A 19,732-nucleotide genomic window follows, 5' to 3' on the forward strand; every position below is an offset into this window, starting at 1 on the left:
TTTAAGGAGATTTAAGGAAATCAGAAATGATGCCAAACAGGGCTCCAGACTGCTATCAAATGGTGGCATTTTGCCACCTAAATTTGAGAGTGTGCCACTGAATTTTACATCCAGTCGCACATGTGCGACCAGCAAATTTGACCTTTTTTTGTGATATGACACTGAATTTCTGAATCTATAATTAAAGTATTTATTAGTAATTGTCGGGTTGTAGTAGGCCAAGTGGTAAGGAAGGAGCAAGGAAGGCACAAAAACGATGGTTTGATGTTTAGAAAAATTATCCCAATGTGATTTATTGGTGAGTTTTAAATCAAAACAATAAAAGAAAAAAAATAAAGAAAATTGCTTCAAGCAGCAAAACACTAGTGTTGGTCAAACACTTTCACTCAATGAGCTTAACTTCTCTACCCATGTCTCATAGCAGACCTCTCTGTTCACAGCCATGCCAAAACTACCTGCCCAGGTGCAAACACTCCCAGACTAATTGAACTTTCGCGCCAGCACTGTGGAACAGCCCACAATAGCAGGGACCAAACAATCTTCATTCAGAGGATCAAAGTACATGGCATTATCTAACTAATGCACATTAAAACACCATATCATTTCATCTCAAATGTACTTAATCAGCATCTCATAAACATAGACAATACTCAATATAAATTGACACAACAGGGTTATACACAGAATTATCAACCCCCATCACCTAAATGGTACATTCCATTTCAATGGTAAAGCGGGGGCACGTCCAATCTCATCCGGTGCGCAACGTTTTGCTATGGTTTCCGGGTTGAACTACATGTTTCCTGGAAACGGTGTGCAACGGAATGCAACAGGTTTTAGAAGCGTTTTCTCTTGTTTGGTGGGTGTGTCAGAAATGTCCGCCCAATCAGCGGCAAGATGTATAAAACCATGCGATAGTAAAGAGAAAGCTCGCTCAATGGGTTCAAGTTGGATGTTGTCTTTCATTCTGGAGGGCAAGGTCAGTGACTGTAACATCAAGGGTATTTTACAGTATTAAACACACATTAATAACGATTTCATCAGGCTTCAGAAACATTTAAAAAAGAACACAATGAATGGCCTCTCAGCTACCGTAGTTGCAACTCTTGCGTCATCACAACAGGGTGTTCAATGCATCACCGTTTCAGTTTAATAAACGTTGTGCAACGTTTTGTCGGGGCTGAACGCAGCCCAGTATTGCAGTATTGAATAAAAGTATCTCATTAGTTAGTAAAGACATTGTTTTTATGCCCACACACTTTCAACATGAACAGTTCAATCACACTATGATCTCATAACAGTGTATACATGAGAATGAACTGATGAATGTAGCATAGATTACACATGATATTAAAATCCAAGTGATTTTAAATGCTAACAGTAGTTTAACATTGAAAAACAAGAGGCAACGCAATGTAAATAAAAGGACGTGGTAGATTGCACTCTGGTGATGATGTCATCATAAGGATGCTTCATCACAGTAATACAGTATAAATTAGTAGACATGTGAATATTTGGTTAGCATGTTGTTTTACCGTGTGTGCCCCTAAATTTTCTGGTTGCGCCCCTAAAATTTTCAGTTGGGGCCCACTGTGCTCCTAGTAAAAAAAAATTAGTCTGGTGCCCTGCCAAATGGTTATGCAAGGATGACTAGGCCAAGTCCCTTACAGCTTTACAATAAAAATAAAACGGTTTTTACATGAATAATTCAAAAGGACAGAAATTAGCCACCTGGGATGGATGTGTTGCAAACGTTTTTCTTCCGAATCACTCCACATTTGTCCCGATTCAAAAATGTCAATAGCAGTTGATCTGAAAAACAACAGGCAGGTAAATGATGATTAATGATTTGTTTTCTTTTTAAGAATTACTTACCCCGAGTACAATATATTAAGACAATATAATATAATCAAACCCAGCCTCGGCAGTTTTACAATCTCTCATAAAAGTATCCCTTTTTACAATGTCATTTTTGTGTCCATATGTAATTAGAAATACATTTAAAAATAAACAAAAAGACAATTAGGTTGTCAAGATTGAACTGATATAAACATTAGCCATTGAACATTACTGGATTTATAATAACCATATGGTCATATCATGGTATTTTCAGGTAAGACAGCTCAAACATTCATTTTAAACTAACGTTACGTTGCAAGAGAAACATTAGAAAAACTTAAACGTGAACTTAATGTTATACAAATAGCAACAACAAACTTACTACCAAGAATAAGTCTTTCTATGCGCTGTATCTTCATTTGTTCCTGTCTACTTGGGATCTGGTTGGTCATATTTATGTTGCTGTGCTAAAAAAAATGAAAGGTTTTAATGATTTCTGATATGCTTAAGAGAAATGCTAGTCAGAAAATAAATATGTTCCAATTACCACACGCAGCACAGACATAACGTTACATAAAGAGGCTGGGTTAAAATAAGGAAAACTGTAATGTTTTACTTATTTAATAGTTAACTAAATAAAGAAATGCGAAAAACTTTCATCACTTACCCTCGTGTTGTCTCGTTCATCTCCAAACAAAAAGCAAAATACTTTTTCCCTCGACGTCAGATCCACTAAAACTGCTCACATTTTAAATCGAGTTGTTTTATCTTAGTCCTCTGGTGAAATATGATCGCCGATTAATTAAATAAATACGTTTAATGCAGAGTCGCCATCTAATTTAACAGTTTATACTTTTAATACAAGCAACCGCATGCACCTCGTGAACTGAACTGGGCTGCGTTTCCCGATAACGTTGTCTCTTAGCGCGCTACGAAGACTCTTAAGTTAAACCTTAACTACAGGTATACCTTTTCTAGGCGTGTTTCCCGAACTGTACCTTAGCGGGCTTCTTTCTTACGTACGACGTTACCAGGTGCTTCTTTCTTTTACTTACGATGCTACCAGGTGCTGTCCATGGCGATGGTGCTGAATAGGTTGATATCGATTGCTCGACAATCAATTATTCACTTTATGTAATAGGGACTTCGCTGCGTTATGAGATAGCGGTGTTCTTTATTAAATAAAAATTTCAGAAATAGTTACATTTATTAGGAATATCTTGTAAAAATATTTCAAACTGTAAACAACTAAATATAAACCTTGAATATTTTATTTCTGTAATGGTTTTGTTATGTGTTCTGGTCGTATTCTGTGTATTTTTGTATTTTGGACTTTTATTTTGACATCCTGTTCTGTTCTGGCTTTTATTTTGAAATACATCCTGCCATGTTTCAGTTCACACTTCCTGTCTGTTTTGTATATAAGTCACTTCCTGTTCACCTGTTCCCTGCTGATTATTACATCGCCACATTCTGTTTATCTGCCTGTATTCTTGTTTGACCTGTTATCTGTATCTGTTCCTGTTTTGACCTGTGCCTGTTTCTGGATTTTGATTGTTACTCTGCCTGCCCTGAACCTGAGCCTGTATTTGGATTCTGATTTTGGATTAACCCTTTGGATTTGTTTGCTGGCCCTTATTGGGATTTTACATAATAAAAACCTTTTGCACATGGATACACTTCTTTATCGCTTTCTTTAAAGCACCCCGTTACAATTTTATATCAAACGCGTGCAAAACCCGCAACTTCATGTCCAAAAGTATCATGCATAAACTGCTCCAATGCATCCATTATTACTTTACTTTAAAGGATAATTTATATTAGGGGTTCCCAATAAATGCGTGGCACAGGGCAAAGGTGGGTCATGCAAGTCACCTGGGTTGGCTGTGCATTACACTTAAAATATTTAAAAACAAACTGTTGTTCATTAGTTCACGCATTTATTGTGCTTGGACACTGGATGCGCAAGCAGCGCGTTTACAATGCGGATAAAGCTTAATGGACGCATTTATGTAGCTGCGCCTGTCTGTTTACCTTAAATATAACATAAAAATATATATTATGTGATATATAAATATATATTATGATTGCTTTAGATTTAAGCTTTGATTAGTTTTAATGTGGAAAATGTGTTGACCTTATACAAGCAGTAGCTAATCAAGTGGAGCAGTTTCTTATAAAGAATATGGCATGCAGTTGCCTCAAAGTTAGAAAACATTAAAAAAAAACTTCGATGCAAAGTCGACTTAACATCAATAATCATATTATGGAAAATCCACTTTTATGATTTCGTGATGAATGTGCTCCCGTGGCATGCAATTTTTACTTGATTTGTTTTATTGCAGCTAAAATAGCCGGTAAAGTAAAGATTTAACGGATATGTAATGCACAAATGAAATGGTAAGATTCGTTGTATTGCTGCCTGCCATAGTTTCACCAACTCCTCCACCCAAAATCTTTTTTTATATATATAGTTTCTTAAGCCTGTAATAATAGTTCGCAGCTGATGTTTGGTTGGAAAAAAATAATTAAAAATCTAACAACCATCAGTTTAATGATGTCTTATTATGTGAATGTTTTATTCTTTAAATTTAAAAATAATTTAATACGGAGTAAACTTCAACTTTTTTTTTACAGATATTTAGTTATATAGACTGCAATCTACACAAACTTTTATCACAGTCATGGCCCCTAGTGGAGTCAAGTGGGATAAGGTATAGCTAAGAGTGCTCCAGACCAACCTTCCGAACGAATGACTTACAGAAGGGATAGGTAACTAAGAACGTTTCAGGAAACACGTATTAACGATAAGGTACAGCTTAAAGTACAACTTAAGAACGACGTAGAGCTAAGAAGGTTTCGGGGAACGCAGCCCTGAACAACAACAGCTTTCAAATACTATGACAACAACCAATCAGGTTTAGTCACGTGTGTCACGTGTGTTGTTTGAAAATAAACACAAGCAAAATTAAGATTTTAAGCAAATCTTTGAAAAATAATTTATTATGCAATCGGAATGATATAATGTTGAAATGCTTGAGGAAATTTCAATGTTAGCTTATTACAATTAATGAATCATGTTTTGAAAAAAAAAGTATGTTTTATCCAAATATACTAAAACTTCACTAGAAGTACATTTGTGTTTAGCATATTTCTTAAAAGTGTAATTATGCATATATTTATTACCAGCATACTTCTAGTACACTTAATATAAATACATTAAAAATATTCTTAAGTTTATCATATTTCTTAAAAATGTAATAAAGCATATATTTATTACCAATGTACTTCTAGTACACTTAATACAAATACATTAAAAACATTCTTAAGTTTAGCATATTTCTTTAAAATGTAATTAAGTATATATTTATTACCAGTGTACTTCTAGTATACTTTAAAAAAATACGTTTAAATGCAATTTAACGTATTTTTAATACACTTCAAATAAGTATGTTGGAAATACAAATGTATTATAAACATACTATTTGTATTTTAAGTATATTTTTAATACATTAAATACTACGTCTTTTTGACCTGGGTTACTACAATTGTGTGTTTAAAAAATTGTCTTTATTGTTTTGAATTACTAGGTCTATACAACGAAACCGACAGTTGTCATGTACTTAATATATGGATTAATTTATTCAATCATCTATTTGGCGCTTTCTCTCACTTTCACCAGCAGAGGTCCTCGTTGTGCTCTGATCTGAAAAGCTTCGAGTAATGAACCGAAAGAATTGTGTTGAAAGTCGCCATCACCATAAACGCGTCAGTGTTTTGTATTTACTGTAAATATTTTGAGATGTGCTTACAAATGCTGATTGTGGTGAGGATGAGGCGTGTGTGTTTTATTATGAACAGAGAAAAAATCGGGGCTGTGTCTCGAAAATCTATTGAGCCACTCACACAGAACCGTGTTTGGGCAGCATAGGAGCGCTCCGAGTAAGGTTGCAGATGAGCTGCTCTCGTTAGGTGTCTAGACAGCTTTTAATACACAGCCAGAATGTCGTGTTTTTAATTCTCGTGCATACGAATCTTTGCAGCAGGATGCCCTGAAAATTGTACTACTGAGTGCATGTTTGACACCATCAACGTCCAAATTTCTGCAGCATGACCTTGGACGTGCAAACGGTGGCGGTGTTTATTGTGATCGCCATCCTACTGCTGGCCACCGTTATTCAGCTAAAGAATAATCAACATGACTGGCAAACAATCTTATTGACACATGCGATTCTTTCTTTTTCTGGCAACATCTGAGACCGTTGAACTGCCCATATATATCTTTGATTCTCGTCTCAACTGCGCTGATCATGGTAAAGTATTTTTTTTATAATATGTTATTGTGTTTCATCTGTTAAAGGGCTGTACTTAATAAAATATCTGTGAAATTGTTATTCATAATTAAGGGAGGCTATTATGTAACGTTATGTGTAGGCTATAATGTGATTGGCAGGATCATGAATTTATATCATTTATGAATCAGTATTCATGGTCAGTATTCATGGTCAGTGCTCTGATACAGAAATAAGGCGCATTCACTTAAAAGCTACACCGCTTTTGCGCGTGTACACGTCAGTGCAATTATTCATTCTCAATCCAGAGAATGGTGGACGTGATTCACATTTATCAGTTTTCAGCATGATTTTTAATATGATATATTAAGTGAACAAATTCGCAATTAAAAACATTCGAAGCAGGACTACTCTGTCAAGCAGCAGTGAGCAAGGTCATGATTTTTGTTTATTCGGACCATGTGCTTTGTCTCGTCTCCTGACCCCGCCCACTTGTTTCCTCGTTAATTATCCTATTATTTTACCATGGTTGTCACCTGTTCCCCTCTTGATTTGCTCCCTTATTACGTTGAAAAAGTTTGAGAACCACTTGTCTAGCCTGTTTTGTGTAGTTTATTGCGTTTACCCTGTTTTGCCCCCTTGTGAATCTTTAGTTTTTGGTGTCTTGTTAAATAAAGCCTTGTGTTCAGCCTGCGCCTGGGTTCTCTCCCTCTCTCCTATCTGGAGATTCATAACATAGCAGGTCATAAAAATGTCATAAAAATGAATGTTGAATCATTTTTACTAATACTTCAAAAAAAATTAAAACAATATACATTTATTCAGTCCAAATATAAAATTACATTTATTCAAAAGATCATTAAAATGAATAGCCTACAGGTTTCAAAAGGCACCTATATTGTTTAAGTCAAAGCTATTGACAAAGTTATTATTGTTATCATTTGTCCAAGAATTACAGAAAAAATACACAAACTGAAAATACAAAAGAATTTAGCAATTGTTCAAAAATTTATTCATAATAACCGTATAACCGTACAACCGTGATTATTTATCAGACTATAACCGTACCATCAAAATCTATAATCGTTGCATCCCTATTCTGCACACACACTGGTGACTAATTTTCTGATAGAAACATATTTAACCCTTATAAGCCCAAATTTTCCTGTATATGTTAGAGTTCCGTGGGGGTAAAAATGACCCCAGAAAGTGATTACAAAAATATATACATTTTTAATTATACAAATTTTTTTTGTTTACATCCCATCTATACATTAATGCTGTGTTTTGAGCGAAATGAAGTACTTGTGTACCTGTTAGCTACATCATTAGCTTACCTGTAAAATATAAAATTATTATGGAAAATGTACATAAATTATGATCTAAATTTGATTTTGTTTCTAGATATTGTTTTTATACAAGCAGTAGCTAATCAAGTGGAGCAGTTTCTTATAAAGAATGTTAAGATGTGTTAAATTTGGTCATCTGGTATTTAGAAAAAAAAAACATAAAAAATTCAGATGAAGAAATAAATCATTTTGACCAGCAGATGCCCATTGAGACCCATTCATTTCACTAGATCAGTGTTCTTCACTTCTAACCCTGGAGAGACGTGCCCTGCAGAGTTTAGCTCCAACCTTAATCAAACACACCTGCAAGCTAACCAATGTCTTCATGATCACTAGGCGTGTGTCTCAATCAGCTCCCTTGTTCAGTAGTCAGGGCACTGATCAGGGAGTCGGCCATTTTAAGGGCTGTCTCAATCGCAAAATCTGTTCAGTGCACAATGCAACGCAAAAACCAGTGAGCATCGATGGTCCCTATGTTCCCTAACGGAAATCACGTGACCGTTTCTGAAGCTCGCCAACCGAACATCACGTGATCCAACTCAATAAACTTTATGAAATGTTACAGAACTTTTATAAAGACAAACGTTTGTTTTAGTTAATAAACACACATTGCTACACAGTAAGGGACCACAATCTACTCAATATTTAAAATAATAATATTTATTTAAAATTGTAAATTTGTAAACAGATCTTGCACTAAAAAAACAGCGAACAATAAAAATCCAATAATAATCCGAAATAAATCCAAATGCTTTACTTCAAAGATCTAAATATTGGGACCGGCAACTTCACCCTTTAATAACACTTAAAACTTGATCACTTCATGAGCCAAAAGCCATAAACTGTTAAGTGCCAAAACGGTATGTAAGTACAAAAAAGACGAGGACCTGGCAACACTACAAGACAGTGCGCTGTGAAGCAGCCTCACAAAAGCGTACAATACACAATGCCAAGATGGAGGTTCATTGCAAAACATAACACTGTTAAATTATTTTTGTCAAAGCTGTGAGTGATCAGCACGCAAGACGGCAGAACGTTGCTATTGTTATCTCTGTGTCAATCATCACATTTTCGGGAGTGAGTCTTGTTCCATACAGACATGTAACGAACATTTAGGGGATTCACTGCCGCATTTAATTAATTTAGTTTTCATTCTTGAAAGTTTGCAGTGTGTACGAGACCCCAATGTGTGGAAGAACTCCACCTAAACAGTAATGTCTTGACACTTACTTTGCATTGCCTGCCACAAGCTCTTTGTCTGCAATGCGACAAGATGCCATAACGGAGAAATTAATTTTGTTAATTTGTAAGGACATGAGACTGATAAGTGTCGTAGATGGAGCAAGCTTCAGTGAGTTCTTTCAAGCAATGTAACCGAGGTACCATATCCCTTTACTGATGTTCTGATTTACTTGTTTTTGTGTAGGTAATACGTTGTCAAATATGTTTAGTACCTATACAAGTATTTATGAGGGAATATTAGTTTTTATAGTTTAATAGTTTTTAGAGGGAATTTTCGAACGTCGATATAGACAATAGTCCAATATCTATTCCAGTTGACTAATTTCTACCAGTTTATCACCCACCCCTATTTATGATTGACTTATTTTAACCATTCTTTAAAATAAATCTGTTTAAATAAGTCTTTACTTATTTGTGAATCATAGATTTCTGGTCATGCTGTTGACCTTGCCGACGAGGACATCACAAACCTTTTGTATAGGCTATTTACTGTATTGTTTGTTCGGACTGTTGCATTTTATTCAGACGAGCACTTACTGTGCACAGATAATGCTTCATATGCAGCTATAATTCAGCAAGTACCTGACACTGCCATATGAGGTTTAGGTCATGGTTTAAGTCATCTTTTGTTTGTTACTTTTGAAGAATAGAGCTGGAGGTCCGAAATTTTGCTTGGGCACCTGCAGTTTCATTTTCAATGCAGGAAAACCCTGATGTGTAATCAGATGATGTGTGTTTCACTTTGACTGTAACAAACTTCCATTTAAAATCTAAATTTAACCTATTTAAATAAAATTAAAATCCTGTCAAAACATACATTAGACCTGGCTTAAAGCAGACGATTACATCAGTTTAAACTAATCCAGAAGACTATTATTATAAACATGTTCCTCGTCTAAAAGGGAGAAGGGGTGGTGTAGCTACAATATACAACAAAATGTTCAAAGTAAACCATAAATCAGAACTAAAATGTAATTAGTTTGAAATAATACTGTTAAACATGGAAATAACTGATCGTAACAACAAAAAGCTTTCGTTCATTTTAGCTACCATATATAGGCCTCCGGGTCACCACACAGATTTTCTTAAAGAAATAGCAGACTTCCTATCTGAGCTTACAGTCACTGTAGATCAAGCTCTTATTGTTGGTGATTTTAATATCCATGTGGATAACTCAAAAGATGCATTAGGACATGCGTTTATGGATGTTCTAAATTCTGTCCGTATTAAACAAAACGTGTCAGGGCCCATGCATACTCGTAAGCACACATTAGACTTAATTCTGTCAATCGGACTCAATATAAATGACATCGAAATATCACCCCAGAGCGATGCCGTTTCAGACCATTGCCTTGTGTCATACACAATACTTCTAGATAGGACCGCTCAGTCTACAACATGCTACAGATTAGCCAGAACAATAATTTCCACCACTAAAGATAGCTTTATTAGCACTCTTCCAGACCTGTCTCAAATGAAACATGTAGCAGATAACTGTGAAGATCTGGATATTATAATAGAAAACCTGAACAACATTTGCTCTAGCACGATGGATGCCGTTGCTCCCATTCGAAAAAAGAGAATCAAAGAAAAAATGCCAGCTCCATGGTATGACCATCATACTGCAGCCCTTAAAAAAGTAGCTAGAAAAATGGAAAGAAACTACCGAAACACAAAGTTAGATGTATGGCGTTCAGCATGGAAAGAGAGTGTTCAACACTACAGACAGGCTATTAAAACCGCCAGATCTACCTATCTCAGTACGCTTATTAAAGAAAATCATAACAACCCTCGTTTCCTCTTTAGCACAGTTGTGAAACTGACTAGAAACAAAGAACAAACAAAAACCAATAGTAAACTTCAACACAATAGTAACAATTTTCATGAACTTCTTTACTAACAAAATTATGTTTATTAGGGAAAACATAGAAACTACGCAAGCAGCCACCACTCTACCCAATAGTACATTTACCACTAGATTATCATACGAACATCTTGAATCATTTAAACCTACTACAATAGAAGAGCTCTCTAAATTAGTAACGCCATCTAAATCATCGTCCTGTATATTAGACCCCGTTCCCACAAAATTTCTAAAAGAGGTATTTCATGTGGTGTCCGACACCGTACTAAATATCTTTAACTCGTCGCTAGAATTAGAATACGTTCCGACAGCTTTCAAACTAGCAGTTATTAGACCGCTCATTAAAAAACCAAACCTTGACCAGGGAGATCTTAATAACTTTAGACCAGGGGTCTCAAACTCAAACTGACTTGGGGCCATTTCTAAGACAGAAATTTCATCGGGGGGCCACAGTGCTATTTTAACGTTCAAAGTACAATATTTCTGTAAATGTCATGTTTAATTTCTATTATTTAATGTATAATAATACTTGAAAATATATAAGCAGTGGTTTTATCTTTTTAATATACATTACTTTATAAAAGTAAGTAAATCTTTTCCTGACCTTATATTAACTAAGACCTATTAAAACCTTGCACTAAACTAATAAATTAAATTTCTGTATACATTTATAAACTATTAAAAAAATTACCACCAGTAAGTGTTTCTGTTTTGATTTAATTTGAATTGTTTTCAGTCATAGTATTGACTTCATTATGTTCTTTGTTATTTCAGTTTTAATTAATTTTCTATTATATGTGGGAAAATATTAATAAGTGAAAGTGATCCCATAACTTTTGAATGGGTAGTCCATGTTATATAAGCTAGTTGGACAAAAAAAAAATAATACTGCTTTATGTGTAATTGAATAGTAAGCTACATGATAATATATTATACTTCATTATATATAGCAGTATACATACTTTTATCTTCTGTACATTTCTCCACATCTTTTCTCTTTTCTTAACCTGGGCACTTTGATGGCTCTTTTCTTATCTGTAGTTTAAAATGTGTTGCATTACATCTACCGCTCTGCCTCTCTATGCGGTGTCTCCATTAGATGGTGTGACTTGTTGATGTGAACTAACCTCACCGCAGCTCAATCTTCGCTGAGATCCACCCGGAAGTAACAAATCTTCTCTGGACAAACACCACAAAGTCCCGACCAGATTAACTGATCGCATGGTGACAATGATATGATTGACTCGAGGTTCAGTTGAGGAATTAAAATCCGATCACGCATTCCGTTATCCTTGACATACGGAGCGCGTGGTTCATGGCTGCGTAGCAACTGGTGACGCGACCCACGCCGCGGAGCGCAACATCCGCTCCCGAGCACTTTGGAAAGTAAATGCTTTGACTCGTTTTAACGCGTTGTTAGACGTGACATGTGAACGAACACTAGAACGTTTAAATCAAAAATCAAACGAATATAAAACAAAGTGAATGAAAATTTTTCTGCGGGCCAGATTATGTTATATTTTTGAAAGGTGACGCAGGACGCAGAGAGGGGTAGGGCGGGCCGCAAATGGCCCGCGGGCCGGGAGTTTGAGACCACTGCTTTAGACCAATCTCAAATCTACCTTTTCTTTCTAAAATATTAGAAAAAGTAGTGGCAAGCCAGCTATGCACATTCATAGCGAATAATAATACATTTGAAAAGTTCCAATCAGGATTCAGGCCCCACCATAGCACAGAAACAGCGCTGCTTAGAGTTACAAATGACCTCCTATTAACATCCGATCGTGGTGAAATCTCAATCCTTATATTACTAGACCTTAGTGCAGCCTTTGACACAATAGATCACAGAATCCTACTCAATAGACTAGAAAACTATGTTGGCATCAGTGGTCAGGCGTTAGCCTGGTTTAGATCGTATCTAACCAATCGATATCACTTTGTTTATGTAAATGAGGAAGAGTCCTATCACTCCCCCGTTAAATACGGCGTACCTCAGGGATCAGTTCTAGCCCCTATCCTATTCTCGTTATATATGTTACCTCTAGGAGACATTATCAGGAAACATAACATAAGTTTTCACTGCTATGCGGATGATACCCAGCTTTACATCTCTTCACATCCTAGCGAAAACCACCAGTTTGCTAAGCTAACAGACTGCATTAGTGATATTAGGGACTGGATGGCACATAACTTTCTTATGCTAAACTCCAATAAGACTGAGATACTTATTATTGAACCAAATCGCTCCAAACATAATATGTCAGATTACAAGTTGCCCATAGGTGGCTGCACAGTGGTGCCATCTTCCACGGTTAAGAATTTAGGCGTAATATTTGACAGCAATCTATCTTTCGATAGTCATATCTCCAACGTCTGCCACACAGCATTCTTCCATCTTAGAAATATCTCAAAAATACGCCATATGCTGTCTGCATCAGATGCAGAAAAGCTTATCCATGCTTTTATGACCTCTAGAATAGACTATTGTAACTCGTTGCAATGCAAATCAGATAAACAAGCTACAGCTGGTTCAAAACGCCGCCGCAAGAGTGCTTACTTGATCTAAAAAGTATGACCAAATTAGTCCAATTCTGGCATCTTTATACTAGCTACCAGTTAAATATAGCATACAATTTAAAATATTACTAATCACCTACAAAGCCTTAAATGGCCTAGCGCCCTCGTATATTAAAGAACTACTATCAGAATACAATCCACCACGTAAACTGCGATCACAAAATTCTGGTTACTTAATTATCCCTAGAATATCAAAAGTGTCTAAAGGTGGTAGATCCTTTTCCTACTTGGCCCCTAAGCTCTGGAATGACTTACCAAAAAATGTTCGAGCATCAGACACAGTTGAGCAATTTAAATCTAAACTTAAGACATTCTTCTTTAACAAAGCATTCACATAGAATGTCCAGTAAATGTACTTTTCCCGCAGTAGTTATTTTGTCTAGAACAAAGCACTCGCATACCTCATATGGGTAATTTACTGTTGCCGCAATAGTTAGCCTGTCTGGAACCGAGCTGAATTATACCACTATAATGTATGACACTTGCATTACATGCGAATGGCCCCTATGCTAATAGAATTCTGTTTTTGTCTCCCTGTCTCGTCCTCGACCCCGAGGACAATGAGACAAACAGACCCAGTTCCTGTTGCTGTGAAGGTCATCGCACCACTGATCTACTGGCTGTTCTTCAACGTGATGCCTAGCCGATGCGCGACCAACGACCACCGGCTGAACCAGTTTATTCCGCTTACCCGCTTCCTATCCCTACCGTGTCTAAATATTATAAATATAAATATAAATTTCTCCCTAGGGTTTTTTGTCCTTCTAGGATTTTTTCCCATTGGGTTTTCTCCTAGGGGGTTTTTTAGTCCCAGGGAGAGTCAGCTAACTTTGGCTTAACTTAGCACTTTACTGTATACGTTACATTATTAATACGCCCGCTTACACAGTTTATCCTTAGCTGCTATATTCTACTTCTTATACTATGTATTGATTTTCAGTGTTCTCCTCTACATCTACTCATGTAAAGCTGCTTTGCAACAATTAACAATTGTGAAAAGCGCTATATAAATAAAATTGAATTGAATTGAATTAATCAAAAAATCATTTCAACCGCCCAGCCCTAGTGTAACACAATGAGATTTTTGTGTTAGTATATAATAAGACAACATCCGCATATTTTATGGCCTCTTTTACGTCAGGAGAGTTCTAAATGTGTACATTTTCTGTATGTAGTTAATGAGCAAGTGTTGAGATGGTGGGTTCATTACACCGCTCAAGCTTAACATATCATTCTTTGTTCTTCTGTGGGAGAATGAACTTTGTCTTGTTTTTATTTTTTCAGTTGATCAGCGGAGGTTCAGTTGTCAGTGCAGAGGCAGTATGGGATCATGTAACGATGGCTGAGAGGGAGTTGGGTTTTAAGGCAGGTGATGTCATCAAAGTCCTGGATGCCTCCAACAAAGACTGGTGGTGGGGCCAAATCGATGATGAAGAAGGTTGGTTTCCAGCCAGCTTTGTAAGGGTAAGTCCTAGAGTTACTACCTTATTTTATTATATTTGTTTATGTTAGGGCGCTAAGCACTTAAGATGCCTAAAGATTCTGATTATTGATACTCTTTGGCTCTTCATTTTTAAGTCACTTTGGATATTAAATGTAGTCTATGTGAACTATTTTAATTTCGCCAAAATGAAAAATATGTTCAGAAACTACTAATTCTGGATATGCAGGCTCCATTGTCTCCTGCTCATATGGAAATCATACTTTTACCATGGGGGGTTTTCCCTGAGGGGCAACCCATTCCACCTGATCACGGTCACACGAAAATGCTTCGTGCCTTAGTATTATGGAAGAAACCATGGTTCCTTTACCAAAGGCCAGTGTTGGGGGCTCAGTGTTGTCACATTAGGCTTCTTTTATAAGCTGGGAAGTGGTTATGGAAGGCCATGTGCACTTAGTTGTCACTTAGGGTGTTTTCACATATGTTGGTGCGCACCGTGGTGCAGCCTCGAACCGCACCAAAATACATTGTATCATTATTCAGTTAGTGCGGTCCGTGTTCACATATGTTGTTTTTACCCTACTCGAAACACCGCATTGTACACCATGTGTCATTAAATATCAAACATAAGGTAAATATAAATTCAGAGCATAAATGACAGAACAATATGAACTTGATTCAATACTTAAAGGAATACTTCACCGATTTAGCATTCAGCTTTGTATCAGTAGAAACCTGGCAGTATTTCTGAATCACAGTGTTTCCCTACCTCATGTCCCTGTGAAAGGAGAGATATCTGTATTCTGGTTGTGCAAAAAAGTCCTCAGATGACGCAAAATGACGATTTTTGTGTCATCTGAGAAGTTTTTGGCCAGACGCAAAGACTACAGCCAGTATTAGGAGCTACTTCCGCATGTTTTCTCCCCGCCCATAGGGGTTGGACTGCGAGTCCATTCGGAAAAGCCTGAATCGAAACGAGAGTCAGCCATCTTTAATCTTCGCTAAGCTAAGCTAGCCTGGATCTTGCTTTGTGGAGAAAGCCGAGTAAACAAACCACGACGGCAGAGTGTAGTTTTGAAAACGGATGGCAGAAGGGGATTTTGATGACCTGTTGCTCGAATCTGATGGTCGTGGTACCCGTACGAGCCGCAACGAGGAACAGTTACGGATGATTGAGGAACAAGAGGCTGCCACCGCAGCTGCTGTAGCCGAGGTGGGGCCGGTCTGGCGGTGTACGTGCTCTCGCTGTGCGCCTATGGACACCGAAAAAGAATCATATAGCGATGGCATTTTCTTATTGAAGCCCGCAAGGAGAAACGGAGGCATGAGTATAAAGTGAGTATTTAGTTTTTCACGTCCGTCAGCTGAGCTATGGTTGTTATATTTACACCTATGTTAGCCTATTGTATAACGTTGTGCTTACTGTTTTTAGACAATATCGACTTACATCCTATCGTCATTTCTTGGAATGAGTTTTGCAAGGGCGAAAGACAGGGGAAAGGACATCGACTTGTTTTGCCTGCCTGTGTTGTTCTGGACATCGGACGTAGATATCCAGCTCCTCACGGATAATATAGCGGCTATAAAGAAACGGATGAAGCTCTGGATGAGCTATGAGTGTGAATTGTTTATGTTTTTTAATAAAAAGTTAAAACTCTCATTGATTGTGGTTCGTGTTATAGTCCTTATTGTTGCTACATTAGAGTATATTTGCCTAAAGAAACAGTGACTGCAATTTGAGGAAAGCATTCTTGCATTTAAAAAAAAGTTTTAAGTCTAAATTGTGTAATATTTGGCTTTATTTTTAACCCAAATGATTTTGTAAATAAGTAATGACAGCTAAGTCATAGTAACAGTAATCATTCCGCCTCCACAAGTCTATAATGTATAACTTTGGTGTACAAAAGACAGGGTTAGATGAAGAAATTTATTTTTTATTATTCACAAAGGAAAGATATTGTGCCACCAGTGAAAAGCACACATTGAAATAAACAAGGACATAATTAACATTTAAAAATGTCCTGCACAAAATAAAAACAAAGCAAAAAAAATAATAATTATGTGTGTTTATATACACACAGTATAATAATATAAATATAAAGAGTGGTGGCAGAATCTGATTAGACACAGCAATAGGACTCAGGGAAGAGGTGATTATTAATATTATTTTGAAAGAAGTTGTGGCAGCCTCCTTTGATGGTTTAGACACTGGTGCAATGTTGGGTGGCAGCGCAGGCTGTGGCAGGGCAAGTGAGGAGGTTGGCACGTTGAACACAATGTTTGGATTGAGTCTTTTGTCAATGGCCTTCTGGATGAGTTCTTCTACAAACTGTGTGGTATGAAGCTTTTCTTCAAGACCCACTGCTTGGACCTCTTGCAGAACATTTGGTTGAACCGTGATTCTCCTGTAAAGGGTAGGAAATTAGATTACATTCAACTTTACTGTCATGCAGAGTACGGTACAAGTAAAAAAAAACAAAGTGTAATTTGTGTCCAACCAGAACTGCAAAAAATAAAGTGCAGTATAGACAGTAGTATACTGTTTGTTTACAGAATGTGGTTTAGAGTTATATAAACAAAATATAAATGTGTGCAGTTTATTAGCTGTTACCTTGTAAGGGCAGAATAAATATGGATATGTAATATGAAGCATGTATGAACAACATGTACAGATATGTGCGATGTAGTAGGAGTAACCTAATAGTAGTATAATTAATATTGATTTATGCAGTGTATAAACAGAATATATTATAAGAAAAACACAATAAATATTCATATTCAGCAAGAACCATACTGTATAGATAAGATATGTACAGCTATGGGCAGTGTGGTACCATTGTAGTGCAGGAACTAACATTGGGAAGGTATTTCAAAGGTGCGCTGTGAAAGACTTCCAGCGGCCCTGTGTGCAATTATATAAAGAGAAAGAAAGAAAGGATATAACAAATTAGAACATGATCATTAGGATTTGAAAAAACAATCAAGTGTACAAGCTCAACTTCTCACCAGTATGTTTGAACAGGGCCATCTTTTCCATGTCTCTCAGAAGCCTTTTGTCAAGGACCAGCGATGACAGGTCTTGAAATGCCACAGAATCCTTCAACATGCGCATCTTTTGCTCCTGTGTTGTTAGAGGAGCATGGTCACACCGATGCGGTCCCCCATCATCATCTGTCCACTCGTGCTCATTACACACATGGCGTAGAATGTATTTCCACCGGCATTTCAGTACCTGCATAAAAATATGATTATTTTCAATAAGTCTAGAAAATCGTTTTCCTAAAAATGAATCAAATCAGAATTAAATGTCTTACCTCGACGTCCCCCTTACTGGTTGCACAGGAAAACCACATATGATTTATGACAGACCTATGAAAGATAATACATTTAGTAACTTTGAACCTTGCAAACCAATGTAAAGTCTCCCACATTACAAACAAATACTGACCTGGTCCATGCAAGGAGGATTTCATTGTTCTTTTTCCCCCTTCTTGTGCAACTTCTTCCGGAAACCTGTGAGTAAATGCAGAACAATACTTTTGCATTACTTTCACCAAAATAACAGCGGAAGTTTGACTTTGCAGGTAGTTTTTGAATTTCACCACCGGATCAATAAAGTCTGAATATGAATATGCAAAGTAACTAAAGCTATAAATATGATATGCAATACAGTAATATGCAATGATAAATTGCATATTACTATATTTAACAGATAAAATGCAATGGTATTTACGTGTAGCAAGCAAAAATATTATTTAATTAATAATGTACATCTCGCAAATGTATCTGCAGTTATCTCAACCATCGACTAACTTTACAGCAACAGGCTTTCGTGCTTACGTAACTACAGATGTAGCTCGGTAGCTAACATTTGTTTAATTTTGAGAACAGCCAACTTATATGTCATCGTCTATCTAACGTTACTTTGCTAACTTTACTGCTTACAACTGTATCACTATGTAAAGGCTATTGTGTGATCAGAAACGAGTATTAGCAAGAGTCTTACCTCTAACGTAGACGAATGCGTTTGATACTAGATGGCCCCAGCTGTTCGTAGTGTCTGGGTAGGTAAATATGGATGGAATTGCAGTGTCATTTAGCGTGTTTCGCTTCATTCCGAGTACATTGAGGCCGATGTCTTCCTGCTTGAAATGGAGACTGCAAACCCTCAGGTTTTTCAATTTTACAGCATCAGTGTCTTCTCGAAACTTTGGGTGGTTGATAGCCCGCAGCCATTGTTTACACCGCGGCAAATGATGAAAACTTACTGCTTGTCCTTTCCCGGTTTTGGTTGAACATCCTGGTACAACGCAACTTATCATCATTTCAATGTGGAAAAAGTAGTATTTATAATAATATATCAACTAAATCGTTGCAGACATGTCTGTAAAAGTTGTATTTAGTCTAGTTGAATCTCCCTCCCTCCTGCCGTCTCAAACCAGTAGGCGTGACTAGGAAGTGGCCTCGTAGAGCAGCGAAGCAAGGCATTCTGGGATTTGGTGTTTTTCATCCACATGAGCCAAAAAACACATTTACTGGCTTTTCTCAGCCTAGAAGGCACCAATTTCTAAAATAACTTCACACTTCTACTACATAGGTGACCCAATTTAATAATATATTCAAATTTAAATTGGCTGAAGAATTCCTTTAGCATGGCTTGAAATTAGTGTACAAGCAATTTAAAGAATACATTTGTAATTATTAGTGCAATTAGCTTAATCAGTGAATGACAAGTAACATGCAACATAAAATACTTTAATTTGAACAGTATAACATGTAAACAGATTACTTACTTAATCACTCACAAGAACAAGCATGCACCAACCAGGATCTTTTTGTTTTTGTCTGTTTCTGCGCAGACGGCTCTGCAGCTAAGCAGCGCACACACACATACTGTACAGAGACGCATCCCTCTGCTTTTCTTGTGGAGCTTCAGGGATAACAAACCAGCAAGCTTTTACTTGTTGCTCTGTATTTTTTCAGCTTTTAAATGTCTGATGATGATGATGATGATGATGATGATGATGATGATGATGATGATAATAATAATAATAATAATATCTGTATTTTGTATAGCGCCTTTAAAGCTCATTTCTCAAAGCGCTTAACATAAGTAAAAAAAGTAAGG

The 19,732-nt window shown here is 36.7% G+C and overlaps 1 protein-coding gene across 4 annotated transcripts in view; it reads left to right on the forward strand.

Annotated features, from left to right (window-relative positions):
• The window catches only part of arhgef9b (Cdc42 guanine nucleotide exchange factor (GEF) 9b), a 119,560-nt gene that overhangs the window by 30,962 nt on the left and 68,866 nt on the right, over positions 1–19,732 (forward strand). For 3 of the 4 annotated variants that reach the window (XM_065272001.2, XM_065271999.2, XM_065272000.2), the window contains exon 5: positions 14,448–14,627. In XM_065272001.2, coding sequence (XP_065128073.1) covers positions 14,448–14,627 — 180 coding nt within the window. Of the gene's footprint in view, positions 1–5,544; positions 6,153–14,447; positions 14,628–19,732 lie in introns of those variants that run through there. The other variant, XM_065272002.2, reaches the window with a different exon arrangement.

The sequence above is a fragment of the Paramisgurnus dabryanus genome, chromosome 16 (assembly GCF_030506205.2).
Source record: "Paramisgurnus dabryanus chromosome 16, PD_genome_1.1, whole genome shotgun sequence".
NCBI lineage: Eukaryota > Metazoa > Chordata > Actinopteri > Cypriniformes > Cobitidae > Paramisgurnus > Paramisgurnus dabryanus.